We start from the raw sequence: 16,889 nt of genomic DNA on the forward strand, positions 1-16,889 counted from the left end.
CTGTGTTCCGTTCCTTTACGTGAGGTCACCTGGGCTGAGAAGTTCTTTCCTGATAGCAATCACGTGGAGGAAGTGCGGCGCTAGACTGGTTCAGGGTTATCACGTGAGGTGCTTCCCGCTTAAGTTTTTTTTTACTGAGGCGCAAGCGCAGTTTGCTGCTGCTGCGGGAATCTTAGCGACTCTTCCGGTTGCTTTAGCCAATTGGAACACAGAGAAGCGGGTAGACGGAGCGCACGGAGGGAGTTCTCAGGGCCGCCGGCGCCGTTCTCCCGCGGCAGGGGCGTGGAGGGCAGGGGCGGCCGGCCTCACAAACATGGCTCAGAACAGAGACGGTGGGAACCCGTTCCCCGACTCCGGCGAGCTTGACAATCCCTTTCAGGTGACTTGTGCCGGCCTCCTTTGGGCAGTCTTTCCCCAAATCTGTGGGGTCGGACTCCTATTCCCATTCGTGACATTTGACCCAGGGAAGGAGTGTCTCTACGTGGAGGTTACGGAAGCTCCAGGCCAGTGAGCACTGGGGGGCTAATGGGAAGCGGGCTCTGCCCTTGTAATGAGTGGGTTCTAGCAATATAGGGTGATGGAGTTGAAGGCAAATGTTGGGAACAACGGCGTGTCACCAAGTCTCAGTACTTAGAGCTACCAGCAGTTTGGGGGAAGTTCCTAGGAATTCCCTTGGCATCGAGTGCCCCCTGAACCCAAGTCTCTGCTCTCAGGACCCAGCAGTGATCCAGCACCGACCCAGCCAGCAGTATGCCACGCTTGATGTGTACAACCCTTTTGAGAACCGAGAGGTGAGCAATTAGAGGGAACACAGAAGAGCAGGGGAAGGGAAGTGTGTGAGAAGCTCCGTCTGTGCGTACTGAGGCTTTAAGTGCTGTGTATTTTAGCTCTCTGAGAGACAACATACAATCAGGGCAACCGAGTCATCTAGTTTGGAGTTAGGAAAGTCAGTCCAGGGAGGACCTTCGGTCTGTGGAAAGGCTTACTTGAAGAGAATCGAGGTTGGGGCTTGTCAGGGTTGAGAAACCTGCTTAGGTCTGCAATCAGAGTGCAGACGATGAGGAGGACTAGCAGACATTTGAGAGTAGAGGAGTTAAGGGGAGCACGGGGCTGTAGCTCAGTTGGAGAGGGCTTAATCCCCAGCCCACAGCACTACATAAACAGGATGGAGACACTTGAGAGGTACAGGCAGGAGTAGTCAAAGTCCAGGTCATCGTTGGCTAGTAGCAAGTTGGAGACCAGAGTGGGATGTATGAGACCCTGTCTAAGGAAGTGGGGAAAAGCCGAGTAGCTCAGGTGCTAAAGGCTCAGCCTGAGTTCAGTCCCAGGACCAGTGTGATGGAGAACAGAGCAAGCTCCACAAGTTCTCCTCTGACCTCCACAGCCACACCATTGTTCAAGAGCGGATACACATGAGTAAATAAATGTAATTTTAAAAAGTTAAGGAGGGACTGGAGAGATGGCTCAGCAGATGAGAGCATTGGCTGCTCTTCCAGAGAGTCCCAGGTTCACTTCCCAGCACCCTCATGGCAGCTCGCAACTGTCTGTAACTTCAGTTCCAGGGGATCCGACACCCTAACACATACATGCAGGCAAAACAGAAATACACATGAAATAAATAAATCTTTAAAGAAAAAGTTAAGGAGACAATATGTGGATAAATGCTTCATGTATTACTGAAGCATGGGATAAGAGGCGCGGACAGGACTGCTACAGGTCCTGAAAGAGGTGTCCAACTTAAACTCACACGAAGTAGCTTCCTATTAGGCACATGACACAGGACTACCCAGTGCTTAGACTAAGGCAGGAGGATTGCAAGTTGTAGACTAGCCCAAGTGCCTGTTGTCTCGAAAAAAAAAAAGCAAACAGCAAGGAGGTTCCTGACTGTCGGAGAGGAGCTGCTGATGTGGCAGATAAGGCATGCAGACGAGATCTCGGTGTTACCAGCTGACCTCTGAGGCTTGTTTCCTACAGCCCCCGCCAGCCTATGAGCCTCCTGCCCCAGCCCCAGCCCCTTTGCCGCCACCCTCAGCTCCCACTGTACAGTCCTCAAGGAAGCTCAGCCCTACAGAGCCCAAGAACTACGGCTCCTATAGCACTCAGGTAAGCGGGGGGTGCAGCTGGTAAGGAAAGCAGCCGGCGCTGGTCTGCAGCTCACAACTGCCTCTGCTCCTGTTGTATAGGCTTCTGCTGCAGCTGCCACTGCGGAGCTGATCAAGAAGCAGGAGGAGCTCAACCGGAAGGCAGAGGAGTTGGACCGCCGGGAGCGAGAGCTGCAGCATGTTGGCCTGGGTGGCACAGGTAGTAAGTAGGTCTTGGTAGGTGAGAAAGAACGCTTGATAGTTTGGAAGGAGCTGTGAAAACATCTTAGATCATATGTTCATCAGTCAGGTATTAAAATTGAGTTTAGTTAGAGTTGGCACTGCTTCTTAACCGTGGGATCTTATGCAGTTAAATAATGGGTTTGTTTTTTAAAGATTTATAATATTTTTATTTTGTGCATTTGATTGTTTTACCTGCATGTATGTAGATGCATCCATATCTGTGCTATGTCCATGGAGGCCAGAAGAGAACAGCAGACCCCCCTAGAGCTGAAGTTACAGGCTGTTGTAAACCCTCATGTGGGTGCTGGGAACCAAACACTGCACCTTTGCCAGAGTCATCACTCCAGCCCTGGGCTGGTGGTCTCAGAAATCCCACCACTGAGCCAGGCAGTGGTGGCGCACGCCTTTAATCCCAGCACTCAAAAAACCACCATCAACAGCAAAAAAAAAATCACACCACTGAAGTTTCTTGCTTTTTTTTTTTTCAAGAAGGGTTTTTTCTCTGTAGATTTGGAGCCTTCCCTGGAACTCCTTCTGTAGACCAGGCTGGCCTCGAACTCAGAGATCTGCATGCCTCTGCCTCCTGAGTGCTGGGACTAAAGGCGTGCGCCACCACCCCAGCAGTTTCCTGTTTTCTAAAATGTTCTTATTTTACAAAGTAGGAAATCGTAAGGGTTGAATAAATTTACCTATGCAGAGTTTTTGACACGATCCGCAAATATTGCAGATAGTAACTGTTTGCTTACTCTTTTTCTGTTCTTTGTTTTGTCTTGGAAGGGTCTGTGTAGACCAGGCTGAGCTGGAACTTCCTGTCCTCCTGCCCAGACTCCTCAGTGTGGGATAATAGATGCACTCTGCCATGCCTCCTGCTTTCCACTTTTTGTTTCTTTGGATCCATAACTGAGAAGACAGGAGTGGAGGGAGGAGGGGAGAGTGTCCCTTGCTGATTTACACTTGTTTGTGAGGCCTTCCTCCTGCTTTTTGCCTTACAGCTCGACAGAACAACTGGCCTCCCCTACCATCTGTTTGCCCAGTCCAGCCTTGCTTTTTCCAGGACATCTCCATGGAGATCCCACAAGAATTTCAGAAGACAGTGTCCACCATGTACTACCTCTGGTTGTGTGAGTGTGAGAAGTCTTTTTGGGAGACATTGCAGATAATGTAAATGCCCCAGAGTACACTCTGAAAGCGAGGCCCATTAGGGTTAATCTCTCTCATGGTGTGTGTGTTCTTAGCCCACCCTTCCTTTATCACCACACATAAATGCATTCTGAATTACTGCATATTTTTTTCAAGGAGATCATGCCTGATCTGTGGGGTTCATTCTCTAGGGCATGGGGTGCCATCCTTTCATGCTGCTGCCACACTAGGAAGGCACTTGTGGCGGGCTTCACTGCATTCCAGACAGCCCCTCATCCTGTCCCTCTGCCCCTCAGGCAGCACTTTGGCTCTTGTCCTGAATTTCCTGGCCTGCCTGGCCAGGTTCTGTGTGGACACCAGCAGTGGGTCCGGCTTTGGGCTGTCCATGCTCTGGCTCCTCCTCTTCACCCCCTGCTCCTTCGTCTGCTGGTACCGCCCAATGTATAAGGCTTTCAGGTAGGTGAGGGCCGGGTGGGGGTCTGCAGGGGGTCCCATAGCTGCTTCTCCAACCCAGTCTTAATTCCCCCCCACTTTTTTTCTCTTTGCAGGAGTGATAGTTCATTCAATTTCTTCGTTTTTTTCTTCATTTTCTTCGTCCAGGATGTGTTCTTTGTCCTCCAGGCCATTGGCATCCCAGGGTGGGGCTTCAGGTGTGTGAGTTGCCACCTCTCCTGCCTCGCCTCTTCCTCCCACCCTAGGCAATTCAGTTACGAGGTAGAGTTGTCCAGTAGGGGACATGTGGGCTTTTCCCAAAGAGGCTGATTTAACAAGTCAAGATACTTGGCTAGAGAGCCCAGGGAGCTCTAGACAGGAGCAGCTGAAGAAGTCTTCCTGGGGACGTCCATGTCACCATAGTTGAGAGAAGGGAGCACCCTGAAGTGAGAAGATCCTATTCTGAGTGAGGACGCCAGGAGAGCTAGGAGCTAACGCTTCAGAGATAAGTGTGACAAGATTAGATGGAGTGGGACTGGTTCGTGGAAGGCTGCCATATTGGTGACCACTGATGGGTGTGTTACGATTCACAGCATACCCAGTGAAAACTGGGAAAACAGCCCCTGCCAACACCTGCCAAACAGACTTCCTCACCAACACCTCTTCCCCACAGTGGCTGGGTGTTCGCGATTGTGGCGGTGGGCACCAACCCAGCCGTGGCTGTGCTCATGCTGCTGGTCGCCTTGCTCTTCACTGCCATCGCCGTGCTGGGGATTGTGATGCTGAAGCGGGTGAGGGACACGGCGGGAGTGGGGGCGAGGGGGTGAGGGACACGGCGGGAGTGGGGGCGAGGGGGTGAGAGCACGGGTCCCTAGGGGGTGCAGAGCGGAACATTAAGAAGGAACCAGGGCAGGGCAAGCGGAGGGGCGGGTTCTCAACTAATGGACTTTGGGGCAGGGAGGGAGGAATTTATGTGTTTTGAGGGAGTGTCATCCCGGAAGGAAAGGCAAGAACAGTAGACCTGTGAATGGTGGTGTCAGCTTGGGGTGGGGTGGGAGAGACTTGCCTATGTTGTGATGTGTCTGCCATCTTCTTGCAGATCCATTCCTTGTACCGCCGAACAGGTGCCAGCTTTCAGAAAGCCCAGCAGGAGTTTGCTGCTGGTGTCTTCTCCAACCCTGCGGTTCGGACTGCTGCTGCCAATGCAGCCGCTGGGGCTGCTGAAAATGCCTTCAGGGCCCCATGATATCCCCTGGGATGTCCTGGCCCTCTCTCCCTGGAGTCTCAGGGGTTCGGGGAGGCATTGCTACTTAATAACTTCTATGGGGCTCTTAATTCCACAGCCACGAATCTAAACCTGACTTGGAGGTTTGGGGAGCCCACTGTGACTCAGTCATCACCTGCCTTTATCCCCCATCTGGCGACACTGCTGCCACCTCTCACATACCCCAAACCCAGATTCCCTCTGCTGTGCCAAGGAAGTCTCTTCCGTTATTTAAATTAAAAAGAAAAAAAAAAGTATGACTAAAACTCACCATTTCCTGTATCTTTACTGGAGGTCAGGCCATTTGACAGAGTGTTGTGGGGGGAAGGGGGAGGGGGTACTGGAGTGAAGCAGAGTGTCTGCAGGAGAGGCTGTCCTTGACAAACTGGGTGGGGTGGTAGGAGGCCCGAGATGTGGGGAGCCCCAGCCCAGTCTATTTGCCACCACTTTCCTTAAATGATGGGCAGTCAGCCACCCCTGCTGAGAACTCTGCATCCCAGGAACCTGAAGTATTGGGTAGGGTGGAAAATGGGCACAGAAATGGTCCATAAAGAGCTAGGTTTCAGGGCGTGGCTGAAGTTGAAGGAGGGCCTCTCCCTATCTCCTCCCCTCCCGGACTACAGCTCCCGGAATGCATTGCACCAGCCACCACACCCCTCCGCACCACCATCACCCCCTCCCCCGCCTCTAGAGCCTGCCCTGCTGCAGCTGGAGGAGCTTAGGGAGCAGAGCGTGGTGGGGAGGGGAGCGGGGGCCCGCGACCCTGAAGCCAGTTTCCGCGGCCTCTCCCCACCAGGCGGCCCTGGATCACCAAAGGCACCTCTAGTCCCTGCATGCAGACCTTTCTCCTCTTCTGTAGACTTCCTTGCATCCCTCTCGCCTTTGCCCTCCCCACCCTTCCCTGGGCTCCGGAACGCTACTTTATCTTCAGTCTAGGATCAGCCCTTCTCGGCACCTCTCTTCATTAAGGAAATGCAATGAGCCGGTGCTCTGGCGTCCTCATCGCTGCCCCGGGCACGGTACCCGTCTGGTGGTGGGGTGGGAGCCCCTCACTGTCCCTTCGTGACGCCCCTCCTTTGGGCCTTCCTCCAGCTGGTGTCCCTGGGGGATGCCCCAGAGGACCTAGCCAGGAGGTGGGCTTTACAGCAAGGGCGCTGGAAAGGATAAAAAACGGGGCCTTGGGCGCCTCTGAGATGCTCCCAAGTATCAAGGGGAACCGAGCGAGGTATGGGCAACCGGGCGGCAGGCATGATGCCCTCGCCCAGTGACTCCAGCCGCTCGCTGACCAGCCGGCCCAGTACCCGGGGCCTTACCCACCTCCGCCTCCACCGACCCTGGCTGCAGGCCCTGCTCACGTTGGGGCTAGCCCAGGTGCTCCTGGGCATCCTGGTGGTAACCTTCAGCATGGTGGCCTCCTCTGTCACCACCACCGAGAGCATCAAAAGGTCCTGCCCGTCTTGGGCTGGGTTCTCGGTGAGTTGGGTAAAGAGTGCACAGTAGTGGGGTGGGAGAAGCTTCTCAGGCCCCACCCCTCCTCACCTTCAAGCCCACAAGCTTGTCTTTCCTTCCTCTCCAGTCCTTTCCCTCCTTGTAGGGCTGGGCGCATCCTGTGGCCAGGGGCTCACTCAGGTGCTTCCCCTGCCAGGCTGAGCCTGTGCCCACTCTGTCCCTAGCTGGCGTTCTCCGGGTTGGTTGGCATTGTGTCCTGGAAGCGTCCATTCACTCTAGTGGTAGGTGCCAAGGCCCAATGCCCACTGGGAGGCAGGTGCCCAACACCAGAGGGGATACCCTTTATGTCCCCTTTATGCCCTCAGGAAGGGGAACTGGCTTTCCAGTTGATGCCAGGCAGTCAGAAAGTGTGTTAGGAAAAGAGGGTGGCTTATTCTGTAGAGGAGAAGTTCTGGGGAAGGTCCCGGCCCTGAGGTGACATCCTCTCTCCCCAGATCTCTTTCTTCTCCTTGCTTTCGGTGCTCTGTGTCATGCTTAGCATGGCTGGCTCCGTTCTCTCCTGTAAGAATGCCCAGCTGGCTCAGGACTTCCGAGAATGCTCCACGGTGAGATTTGGGGTGGGAGAGCTGGAACCAACTGGTTAGGGGAAGCGAGAGGGACCCTTGAGTTTGCTCTGATCCGGGCTGCCTTGCCCTTCCCACTCCCATACAGGAAGGGAAGGTCTGTGTGTGCTGCCCGCCTATTCCTCTACACAGACCCTGTCCAGAGTGGGGCCAGGAGCTGAAAGTTGCCCTTAACTCCACCTGCGATGAAGCCCGCGGGGCCCTCAAGGTGAACATGCCGTTCCTAATCCCTTCCTCCTTGCATACGGTGGGGTTTACCCCTCCCAAGCCCCATACTTCTCTCCTCTCCTTGTCTTTCCTTCTCCAGAACCTCCTCTTCAGTGTCTGTGGGCTCACCATTTGTGCCGCAATAATCTGTACCCTCTCTGCTATTGTCTGCTGTGTCCAGATCTTCTCCCTGGACCTGGTGCACATGGTGAGAAGGGAGTGTGCCCAAGCAGACAGGTCCGGTGGGAACATGGAGTGCGTGCGTGGTAGAACTGGACTTGCAAAGTGGTAGCTACAGGTCTGGGTTCTGAGCCTGGGGCTCTGGGTCACCTGAGGAGTTTTATTACAGGGATGTTTAGGACCAAAGGGAGTGAAGAAGACTGGTTGGATGGGTTGAAGTCACAGCCCTAGGTGGGAGCTGGGATAGAGGGTAGACAGTGGTGGCAGGGAAAAGGCGGTGTGGACAGATGTGAAACTGGAAGAGATTTGGGGGTCGGCAAGGCCAGAGCTGGAGGGACCGAGTAGGCACAGACTGAAGAAGGAACTGGGTGTGGTTCAGAAGGATTGGAACTGCATCTTGGAGAAGGTAGGGCCATAAAAATAGCAGAAAGGGAAGAAATTTGAAACCAGACTTGCTCCCCAGCAGCTGGCCCCTGAACGCTCAGTCTCAGGCCCCCTAGGGCCCCTGGCTTGTACATCTTCGCCTCCAGCTCCTCTCCTCCACACCATGCTGGACTTGGAGGAGTTTGTCCCTCCCGTGCCCCCACCACCCTACTATCCTCCAGAGTATACCTGCAGCTCAGAAACGGATGCACAAAGGTGAGGCGGGTGAGGGCCTGCTGGGGAACCTGAGAAAGAGGATTGGGGCTGGACCCGGAGTGGTGGGGAGGCATAGTTGTGGAGCTGCTTCCCAGGCCCTGATCCTCTCCTCATCCTGCCAGCATCACCTACAATGGCTCCATGGATAGCCCAGTGCCCTTGTACCCTACTGATTGCCCTCCTTCTTACGAGGCCGTTATGGGGCTACGAAGAGACAGCCAGGTGAGGAGGGCTCGGTGCAGCCGAGAGCTGTGGATAGCTGTTTGATAAGGATATCAGTAGTCCTTGTGATCTCATAGCAACTCCCCTGTAGGCTGTCATCTGCCCTAGAGCTGCTGAGGTGGGTGGGAGATGAACCAGTGTAAAGATGTGCCGCTGCGTGTGATGGTCCACTCCTGTAAACCCAGCGCTGGGGAGGCAGAGGCAGGCAGATCTCTGAGTTCAAGACCAGCCTGGTCTACAAGAGCTAGTACCAGGACAGGCTCCAAAGCTACAGAGGGTTTCTGGGTCGAAAAATCAAAAAACAAACAAACAAACAAAACAAAAACAAAACAAAACAAAAAAGCCAGCAACGCCCAACCATGGCTTCAGTGACTTTGTCTCAAAAGATAAAGATATGGAAACTAACGCCCTCATAAGTGACATCTACAAAGCCAACTGTACTGGCATATGCCTATAAACACAGCAATTGGGAAGTGGAGGCAGCAGGATTAGGAGTTTAAAGGCTAACCTAGGTTCCTCAGTAAACCCTGTCTCAAACCCAGCTAACTTTAGAGAGTGACAAAGCTGGTCTGGAACCTCTGGTCTTCAGACTTTCCAGCGCATGGGAGGGGTCATGCCAGTGCGAAGAGCTGGACTTTTGACCCTGTGTCTTCTGCAGGCCACTCTGTTTGATCCTCAGCTTCATGATGGCTCCTGTGTCTGTGAGCGGGTGGCCTCCATTGTAGATGGTGAGCAGAGTGGGGTCGGAACGGACAGGGCAGGGTGAGGCCATAGGGAGGGAAAAACAAGGCTGAGCTCAGCTAGGGTTTGGAGGTGAGGACTGTGACTTCGTAGAACCCTGGGATTATCTGTCTGCTTGAAGATAAAGCTGGAGTCAGAGTGGCAGCTATCCTGCTATCTTACCTAGTGCTCCCTTGCCACTCACAGTGTCCATGGACAGCGGGTCCCTGGTGTTGTCAGCCATTGGCGACCTCCCTGGGGGCTCTAGCCCATCAGAAGACTCATGCCTGCTGGAACTCCAGGGCTCTGTGCGCTCCGTTGATTATGTGCTCTTCCGCTCCATCCAGCGCAGCAGAGCAGGCTACTGCCTTAGCCTGGACTGCGGCCTGCGGGGCCCCTTTGAAGACAGCCCCTTGCCACGGCGGCCCCCACGGGCTGCCCGCTCCTATTCCTGCTCTGCCCCTGAAGCCCCACCCCCACTGGGTGCCCCCACAGCTGCTCGCAGTTGCCACCGATTGGAGGGCTGGCCGCCCTGGGTGGGACCTTGCTTCCCCGAGCTGAGACGGCGGGTTCCCAAAGGAGGCAGCCGCTCAGCTGCACCCCCTCCTGCCCGAGTTCCAGCTCGACGCTTCAGCGATAGCTCAGGTTCCCTCACCCCGCCCGGGCACCGGCCTCCTCACCGGACACCTCCTCCACCACTGCTGCTGCCAAGGTCTCATAGCGACCCAGGCATCACCACCTCCAGCGACACTGGTGAGCCATACCGTCACCTGGTTCAGGGAAGGGTAACCACTAGAACTGGGACCCTGTGAGGTTCCTGAGTACTCACCCCTGAGGGACAGAGGCTTCAGCAGTACTTGGTTCTTGAAACCATTTCCACAGCGCCTAAGGCTGGGCTACATAACCGGTTACTTGGTTATAGAGACAGATCAACCAGAAGTCTCTGCTTCTTACTGAGAAAAGATATAAAGCGAAATAGTTCCCAGCCACACAGGAGGTGTCTGTTTAGAGCTAGGGAGGCTACAGCGGTGAAGGATAGCACTGGAGATCCCATCTTCCTACATTAGACCATCCAACTGTGGGCAGAGGTGATGGAGTGTGAGAACCATTGAGCCTGGGCTCTCGGGACGGTGGACGGCGGGAGAGGTGTGATCATAGAGCTCTTACACTATCCTTTTTCTCTGCCCAGCTGACTTCAGGGACCTCTATACCAAAGTGCTTGACGAAGAAGCCGCCTCTCTCTCCTCTGCAGACACAGGTCCGCACACGGGTGGTGGGCTGCTGGAGGGTCTAGGGTCATTGTGTGGCCTACACACAAAGGCTGCACGCTCTTTCTCTGCAGGGCTCTGTTCTGAAGCCTGCCTTTTCCGCCTAGCCCGCTGCCCTTCCCCCAAGCTGCTACGTGCCCGCTCAGCTGAGAAACGCCGCCCAGTGCCCACTTTCCAGAAGGTGCCTCTGCCTTCAGGTCCTGCACCTGCCCACTCTCTAGGGGACCTGAAAGGAAGCTGGCCAGGCCGAGGCCTAGTCACTCGTTTCCTCCAGCTGTCCAGGAAGTCCCCAGATCCCGTAGGAACTACTGTCCATGGGCATAAACAGGTAAGCGTTAGGGGCGCCGGGAAAACATCACTGGGAAAGCTTGGCGCTTTAGGTTGGCCCATACCAATACCCTCTCCTGTGTCCCCTTCCAGGTGCGCAGGAGCCCATGGGGACGATCAGGTCGGGAGAGCCTCCACCTTCGTAGCTGTGGTGATTTGAGTTCTGGCTCCTCCCTAAGGCGACTCCTGTCCGGCCGCCGGCTGGAACATGGTGTGCGCCCACACAGCCTCAGCCTCAATGGAGGCAGCCGAGAGACTGGGCTCTGAATTGGGCTTGTACCAATGACCAGATCCAGACAAATGCTGGAGCCACAGGCATTGGCTGGTTGGGACCAGCAGCCCTGTGTACCCGCTGACTCAAAGAGAAACCTGCTGTATCCCCTCCAAGGCCTGCCTCTGCTGCTTGCCTCTGTCCCTATGGGCAGCAGAGCTTCTGTCCCGTGCTGCATGGGTGTTCAAGCTGCGGGAGGAGATGCCGCTGCTTACAGCACTGATGGAGGAAACTTAGTGACGGTCCCCAGCATGAGAATGCCTCTTCCTAATAGTCAGTGGCTGAATGTTGGCGATCAGGTAGATTTGTGCCTTGCTATGTGGTGGCGAGGACGGCTAGACGAGACATGAATCTAGGTGGCTTTTCAACTCTGCCACCTCTAGCTGCATGACCTCGGGCAAGTTATTTAATCTTCATTGCCTGACCTGTGAAACATTGTGAACATGAATGTTTGTAACACAGAGTAAGACTTCAATAAATTTCAATTTCTCCCTTCTCGTTTGGACTGTTCTGTTGTTGTTTAAGCACAGTTGGAGTTTGTTAAAGACATTTTTAACATAGGTTTAGTTTGTTTTTTTTTTTTTTAAGGCAGGGTTTTCTCTGTGTAGCCCTGGCTATCCTGTAACTCCATCTGTAGATCAGGCTGGCCTCAAACTCAGAGATCTGCCTGCCTCTGCCTCCCAAGTGCTGGGACTAAAGATATGCGCCACCACTGCCAGTCTCTTTAAAGTCCACCTTTATGAGTATTTTGCCTTATGTACGTATGTAAGGAAACTAGAAAGGGCATGAAGTCCCCTAGGATGGATGGTCAGTAGATGGCCTGTGAGTGCTCAGAACTGAATCTTGGTCTGCTACAAAAACAGCCAGTGCTCATAACCACTGAGCAATCTCTCCAGTCCCTATCTTACTTCTGTGTTAAAAAGCCAGGCATGATGATCTTCCTATGTGTGGTGTGGGTTTGTGGGTTTGTCAGGGGAGCTATTCTTGGACTCTTGCTTTTCATCAATAGTATCTATGCTACATTTAAGGACATATTTGCAGAAACTATATTGTATCTCTGTTCCTTTGTGAGATTTTTGTTTTGTTTTGTTTTTGGAGGGAATGTTGGCTATTTTGAGAGACAGGGTCTCATGTTGCCCAGAGGACCTCAAAGTTACTATATGGCTAAGGATGACTTTAAATTTTTTTTTCGTAAAATCACTTTTGTATGTATGTGCATGCGTTCACACGCACACACGCTCATGGTATATGGGCATGTGCACCACTGCATGTATGTGGAAGTGAGGAGAGTTCTGTGAAGTCAGTTCTTCCACTTTTATGCGGGTGGTCCTGGGAACTCTAACTCGGGTCACTAGGTAAGCATAGCAACTTGGCTCACTCAGCCCTTGAACTTTGCATATGTGTGTTCTAGTAAGTATAAAACTGCACATGACATGGTGCATGTGCCATTGCACATGTGTGGACATCAGAGGATAATGTCAGAACTTGCATTTGAGACAGGGTCTCATTTCTCCACTGCATCTGCCAGGCTAGCTGGTCCTTGGCTTCTGGGGTTCTCCCGTCTCCATCTCGGAACCCGACACTCATTCTACCGTAGAAGTAACTGGAATTATAGCCCTGGGTTTATGTGAGTTGGAAGCAAGTGAACTTGGGTCCTCATGTTGAAAGCAAGCACTTTACATGGTGAGCTATTTCCTTAATCCCAACCTTAAACCATATAAAACTATTTGTTTATGTAGTGTGTATTGTAAAAGGAGTCTGTGTGTTGATTTCCTGAACACCCAGACCTGAATAATTACACAAAAACTATATTAATTACAACAGTTTGGCCAGTGGCTTAGGAATATTCCTAGCTAGCTCTTATATCTTAAATTAACCATTTCTATTAATCTGTGTATCACCACGAGGTTCTGGCATTTTCTCCTTCCATAACTACATGGTGTCTCTCTGACTCTGCCTTCTTTCCTCCTCTGTCCCTGCTTGGATTTTCCCACCGTGCTATATTCTGCCCTGCCATTGGCCAAAACAGCTTCTTTATTAACCAATGGTAATAAAAATATATTCACAGAGAAGACTCCGTATCAGCATATGAGTATTTTCCCTGCATACCAAGTGCATGCCTGGTGCTTGCAGAGATCAGAAGAGCATTTCAGATCACCTAGGACTGGAGTTACAGATGGTTGTGAGCTGCCAAAGTGGGGGCTGAGAATTGAACCCTGATCCTCTGGAAGAGCAGCCAGTGCTCCCTGAGCTTGAACACTTGGTTTTCCTACCTCCACTACCCAAGTGCCTGGATAAAACTCTTCTTTAAAGACATCACTGTCTACTACTTTTCTTCTTACTCTCTGGGTATCCTTGACCAACTTTTACATTTTTTTATAATTATTTTATTTTGTTTTGGTCTTAGATTTGTTTATTATGTATACAGTGTTCTGCCCGTATGTATCCCTGTAGGCCAGAAGAGGGCACCAGACCTCATTACAGATGGTTGTGAGCCACCATGTGGTTGCCGGGAATTGAACTCAAGACCTCTGGAAGAACAGTCAGTGCTCTTAACCTCTAAGCCATCTCTCCAGCCCACTTTTTTTTTTTAAGATTTTTATTTATGGGCTGGAGACCTCTTCTGGCCTGCAGACATATACACAGACAGAATATTGTATGCATAATAAATAAATAAATAAATAAATGATTTTTATTTATTATATATATATAGTATTCTCAGTATTCTGTCTGCATGTATGTCTGCAGGCCAGAAAAGGGCACCAGGTCTCATTACAGATGGTTGTGAGCCACCATGTAGTTGCTGGGAATTGAACTCAGAACCTTTGGAAGAACAGGCAATACTCTTAACCTCTGAGCCATCTCTCCAGCCCCCCACATCTTACTTTTTTATGTGTAATAAGTACAGCACACTCATTCCTGATGCCCACAGAGGCACAGAAAAGGGCACTTAGTCCCCAGAACTAGAGTTTCTAATGGTTATAAGCCGCCATGTGAGCGCTAGGTTCTCTCCAGCACTCAAATTGTGTGTGTGTATGTGTGCGTGCCTACTACAATGCATGCATGTGCAGATGTTAGAGGACAGTTGCAGTAGTCTACTCTCATCTATCATTACAGGCCAGGAGGCTGGGAGGTCTTGATGCTCTCAACTGTCTTCTAGGGATGTAACTCAGTGGTGTAGTTTAAAAGATCTGGAGTTGACAGTGGTGTCACGCTGGTGCCACGCGTCTCTAACCCCAGCACTGGGGAGACAGAGCAGGTGGATCTCTGAGTGTGAGGCCAGCCTGGTCTACAGAGTGAATTCCAAGACAGTCAGCACTACACAAAGAATTCCTTTCTCAAAAAAGTAAAATAAATAAATAAATAAACCTAACTAAATAATGCTAGAGTTGGAGAACTGGCTCACTGGTTAAGAACACTAGCCGCTCTTTCAGAGAGTCTGGATTTGATTCCATCACCACAAGGCTGCTCACACTGTCAGCAACTCCAGTTCCAGGGGACTCTGACACCCTTCCCTGGCTTCTGAGCCACTGAATATACAGGCATGCAAAAAAAAAAAAAAAAAAACATACACACACATTAAAAAAAAATTAAAATCTGGTTCTGCTGGGCCAGGTATGGTGGCACACTCCTTTAATCCCAGCATTCAGAGTCAGAAACACAGGCCAACCAGAGCTACAAAGACCTTGTCTCAAACGGCCCAGGTCTGTTGGTGCTCAGAGTGGAGTCAACAGGACTCTCCCGCCAGCAGACTGTAGTCTCTGGTCTTCTGTTTGACATGGCAGCTTCTGATTGATATTTAGGTGAAAGAACTGGAGAAGCGTGCTTCAGGCCAGGCTTCTGAGCTGATTCTCAACCCGCAGTCAAAAGAATCCATCCCCGATTTCCCCCTTTCCCTCCCAAAGAAGAAGGATCTTTCCCTGGAGGAAATCCAGAAGCAATTTGAAGCTGCCGAAGAACGGCACGAGCCTCATACTCGCAAGTCCTAAAACAGCTCGTCGAGAAGCAGGAGCACGAGAGAAAAGTACTTCAGAAAGCCACTGAGGAGAGCAGCCTCAGCAAAGTGGTGGAGAATCGACCCACAAAATGGAAGCTAACAAAGAGGCTGCCAAACTGGACCTTCGGCAAGAGAAGGACAAGCACCTCCAAGAGGTGCGGAGGAACAAAGAATCCAAAGACCCGGTGGATGAGCCCAAGACCCACTGACTAATTTGTTCTGAAAACTGATTTTTCTCCCTGACCCCTCCTAAATATCCAAACACTGTTCTGGCCAGTGTCATTTTACTTTTTCCCTCCTGCGGAATATTCTAGAAACTGATTTGGACCGTATAAGTAGATCCAGACATGGAGATGTTTTAGGGGCTCAAGGAGAGAAACTGAAAGTGTTTTACTTTTTTTTTCTTTTAAAGCATTGGTCTTTCTGTTTTCTTTTGTTTTTTCGAGACAGGGTTTCTTTGTAGCTTTGGAGCTCGTCTTGGAACTAACTCTTGTAGACCATGCTGGCCTCCAATTCACAGTGATCCACCTGCCTCTGCCTCCTGAGTGCTGGGATTAAAGGTGTGTGCCACCACCACCCGGCAAGCGTTGGTCTTTTTTTTTAAATATTTATTTATTTATCATGTATACAATATTCTGTCTGTGTGTATGCCTGCTGGCCAGAAGAGGTCATCAGACCCCATTACAGATGGTTGCTGGGAATTGAACTCAGGACCTTTGGTAGAGTAGGCAGTGCTCTTAACCTCTGAGCCATCTCTCCAGCCCACGTTGGTCTTTCTAACGTAGCTATTTTTCTCGTTGCATCTTTTCCACTTCAGTACACTTGGAGTGCTGGGTTAATAGCTAGTACTGTATTGACACTTTGGAAGGCGTTATCGAAGAGTCTGCAAGCTTCTTCCAACCTGTTAGATGCTGAATATCTGTATAGCCCTGACTGTCCTGGAACTCTCTGTAGTCCTGGAACTCTCTGTAGACCAGGCTGACCTTGAATTCACAGAGGTCCGCCTGTCTCTGCCTCCCAAGTGCCGGGATTAAAGGTGTGCACCAGCATCACCCTGTCATGATGGATTTTTATGTGTATGTTCACTGGAGTCCTGGGATTCTCTACAGCAGGAGTTATAACAGGCAGTTATTAGACACTGTTTGTTAGATACTACAAACTCTACCGGGTCCTCTAGACAAGCAGGGAGTACAGTCTCATACCATAGAATATAAACTCCTGACCAGGGATTTGCTTTTTTTTTTTTTTTTTTTAAGGATTTATTTATATACAACATTCTGCCTCCATGTATGCCTGCACGCCAGAGGAGGGCGCCAGATCTCATTACAAATGGTTGTGAGCCACCATGTGGTTGCTGGGAATTGAACTCAGGACCTCTGGAAGAGCAGTCAGTATTCTTAACCATTGAGCCATCTCTCCAGCCCCAGGGATTTGCTCTTTGAACCTAACAGTGTATCTATCTTCAACTGATGATGGTGGCTCACACCTGTAATCTCACAGCATTTGAAAGGCTGGAGAATTACCGCGGGCTCAAGGCCAGGATAGGGTACAGACACCCTGTCTTAAACTTAAAATACCCACCCCCAAAACCCGTTAATTACCAAAGTGGCAGAGAAAGGACAATGTAAAGTTTAGGGCTCCTATTACGTGGGAGTAGCAGATACCCTCCAGGAATGGGAAAAGGAAAAGGCACGGCCCAGAGATGGCGTCAGATTGCAAGGGCTCTTGAATAATTCACAATCATAACAGTGTAGCCTCAGGAAGGGCTGGGACACAGCCAGGACAACAGAAAGAAGTAGGAGGGAAATATTGCCCCAAAGGGGTAG

The 16,889-nt window shown here is 51.4% G+C and overlaps 2 protein-coding genes and 1 pseudogene across 7 annotated transcripts; all 3 read left to right on the plus strand.

The window, feature by feature from the left end:
- The first annotated feature begins 185 nt into the window (after positions 1-185).
- Positions 186-5,430, plus strand: Scamp3 (secretory carrier membrane protein 3). 3 transcript variants are annotated; one of them, XM_050166403.1, is made up of 9 exons: positions 186-379; positions 714-791; positions 1,975-2,103; positions 2,184-2,304; positions 3,317-3,445; positions 3,761-3,920; positions 4,013-4,114; positions 4,490-4,687; positions 4,996-5,143. In XM_050166403.1, exons 1-8 carry the CDS (start codon positions 314-316, stop codon positions 4,674-4,676), a joined length of 972 nt encoding a protein of 323 aa, XP_050022360.1. In that variant the 5' UTR covers positions 186-313; the 3' UTR covers positions 4,677-4,687; positions 4,996-5,143. The 3 variants fall into 3 exon arrangements, with proteins under 3 accessions (XP_050022360.1, XP_050022358.1, XP_050022359.1); XM_050166401.1 differs by having other exon boundaries at positions 192-379; positions 4,570-4,687; positions 4,996-5,430; XM_050166402.1 differs by having other exon boundaries at positions 194-379; positions 2,184-2,301; positions 4,570-4,687; positions 4,996-5,430.
- Positions 5,431-5,580: 150 nt separating this feature from the next.
- Entrep3 (endosomal transmembrane epsin interactor 3) lies at positions 5,581-11,561 on the plus strand. 4 transcript variants are annotated; one of them, XM_050166391.1, is made up of 12 exons: positions 5,581-6,633; positions 6,834-6,890; positions 7,104-7,214; positions 7,321-7,440; positions 7,540-7,647; positions 8,083-8,258; positions 8,381-8,480; positions 9,139-9,208; positions 9,408-9,953; positions 10,390-10,458; positions 10,543-10,796; positions 10,889-11,561. In XM_050166391.1, the coding sequence occupies exons 1-12, from the start codon at positions 6,388-6,390 to the stop codon at positions 11,060-11,062; spliced, it is 2,031 nt and encodes a 676-aa protein (XP_050022348.1). In that variant the 5' UTR covers positions 5,581-6,387; the 3' UTR covers positions 11,063-11,561. The 4 variants fall into 4 exon arrangements, with proteins under 4 accessions (XP_050022348.1, XP_050022350.1, XP_050022349.1 ...); XM_050166393.1 differs by having other exon boundaries at positions 10,576-10,796; XM_050166392.1 differs by having other exon boundaries at positions 8,086-8,258.
- On the plus strand, positions 11,243-15,596 carry LOC126516102 (stathmin-like; annotated as a pseudogene).
- Positions 15,597-16,889: the final 1,293 nt, after the last annotated feature.

This window comes from Alexandromys fortis, unplaced genomic scaffold, assembly GCF_014885135.2.
Source record: "Alexandromys fortis isolate MF-2015 unplaced genomic scaffold, M_Fortis_MF-2015_v1.1 scaffold_152, whole genome shotgun sequence".
In the NCBI taxonomy this organism is placed as follows: Eukaryota; Metazoa; Chordata; class Mammalia; order Rodentia; family Cricetidae; genus Alexandromys; species Alexandromys fortis.

What these genes read in the sequence shown, in the direction of transcription:
- Scamp3 (XM_050166401.1), top strand. Translation starts at nt 314, where the DNA reads ATGGCTCAGAACAGAGACGGTGGGAACCCGTTCCCCGACTCCGGCGAG. An exon ending in ATCCCAGGGTGGGGCTTCAG is followed by an intron (nt 4,115 to 4,569) that starts GTGTGTGAGTTG and finishes TCTTCCCCACAG; the next exon opens with TGGCTGGGTGTTCGCGATTG. An exon ending in GGATTGTGATGCTGAAGCGG is followed by an intron (nt 4,688 to 4,995) that starts GTGAGGGACACG and finishes ATCTTCTTGCAG; the next exon opens with ATCCATTCCTTGTACCGCCG.
- Entrep3 (XM_050166391.1), top strand. Translation starts at nt 6,388, where the DNA reads ATGGGCAACCGGGCGGCAGGCATGATGCCCTCGCCCAGTGACTCCAGC. An exon ending in CCCTGGACCTGGTGCACATG is followed by an intron (nt 7,648 to 8,082) that starts GTGAGAAGGGAG and finishes CTTGCTCCCCAG; the next exon opens with CAGCTGGCCCCTGAACGCTC. An exon ending in GGTGGCCTCCATTGTAGATG is followed by an intron (nt 9,209 to 9,407) that starts GTGAGCAGAGTG and finishes TGCCACTCACAG; the next exon opens with TGTCCATGGACAGCGGGTCC.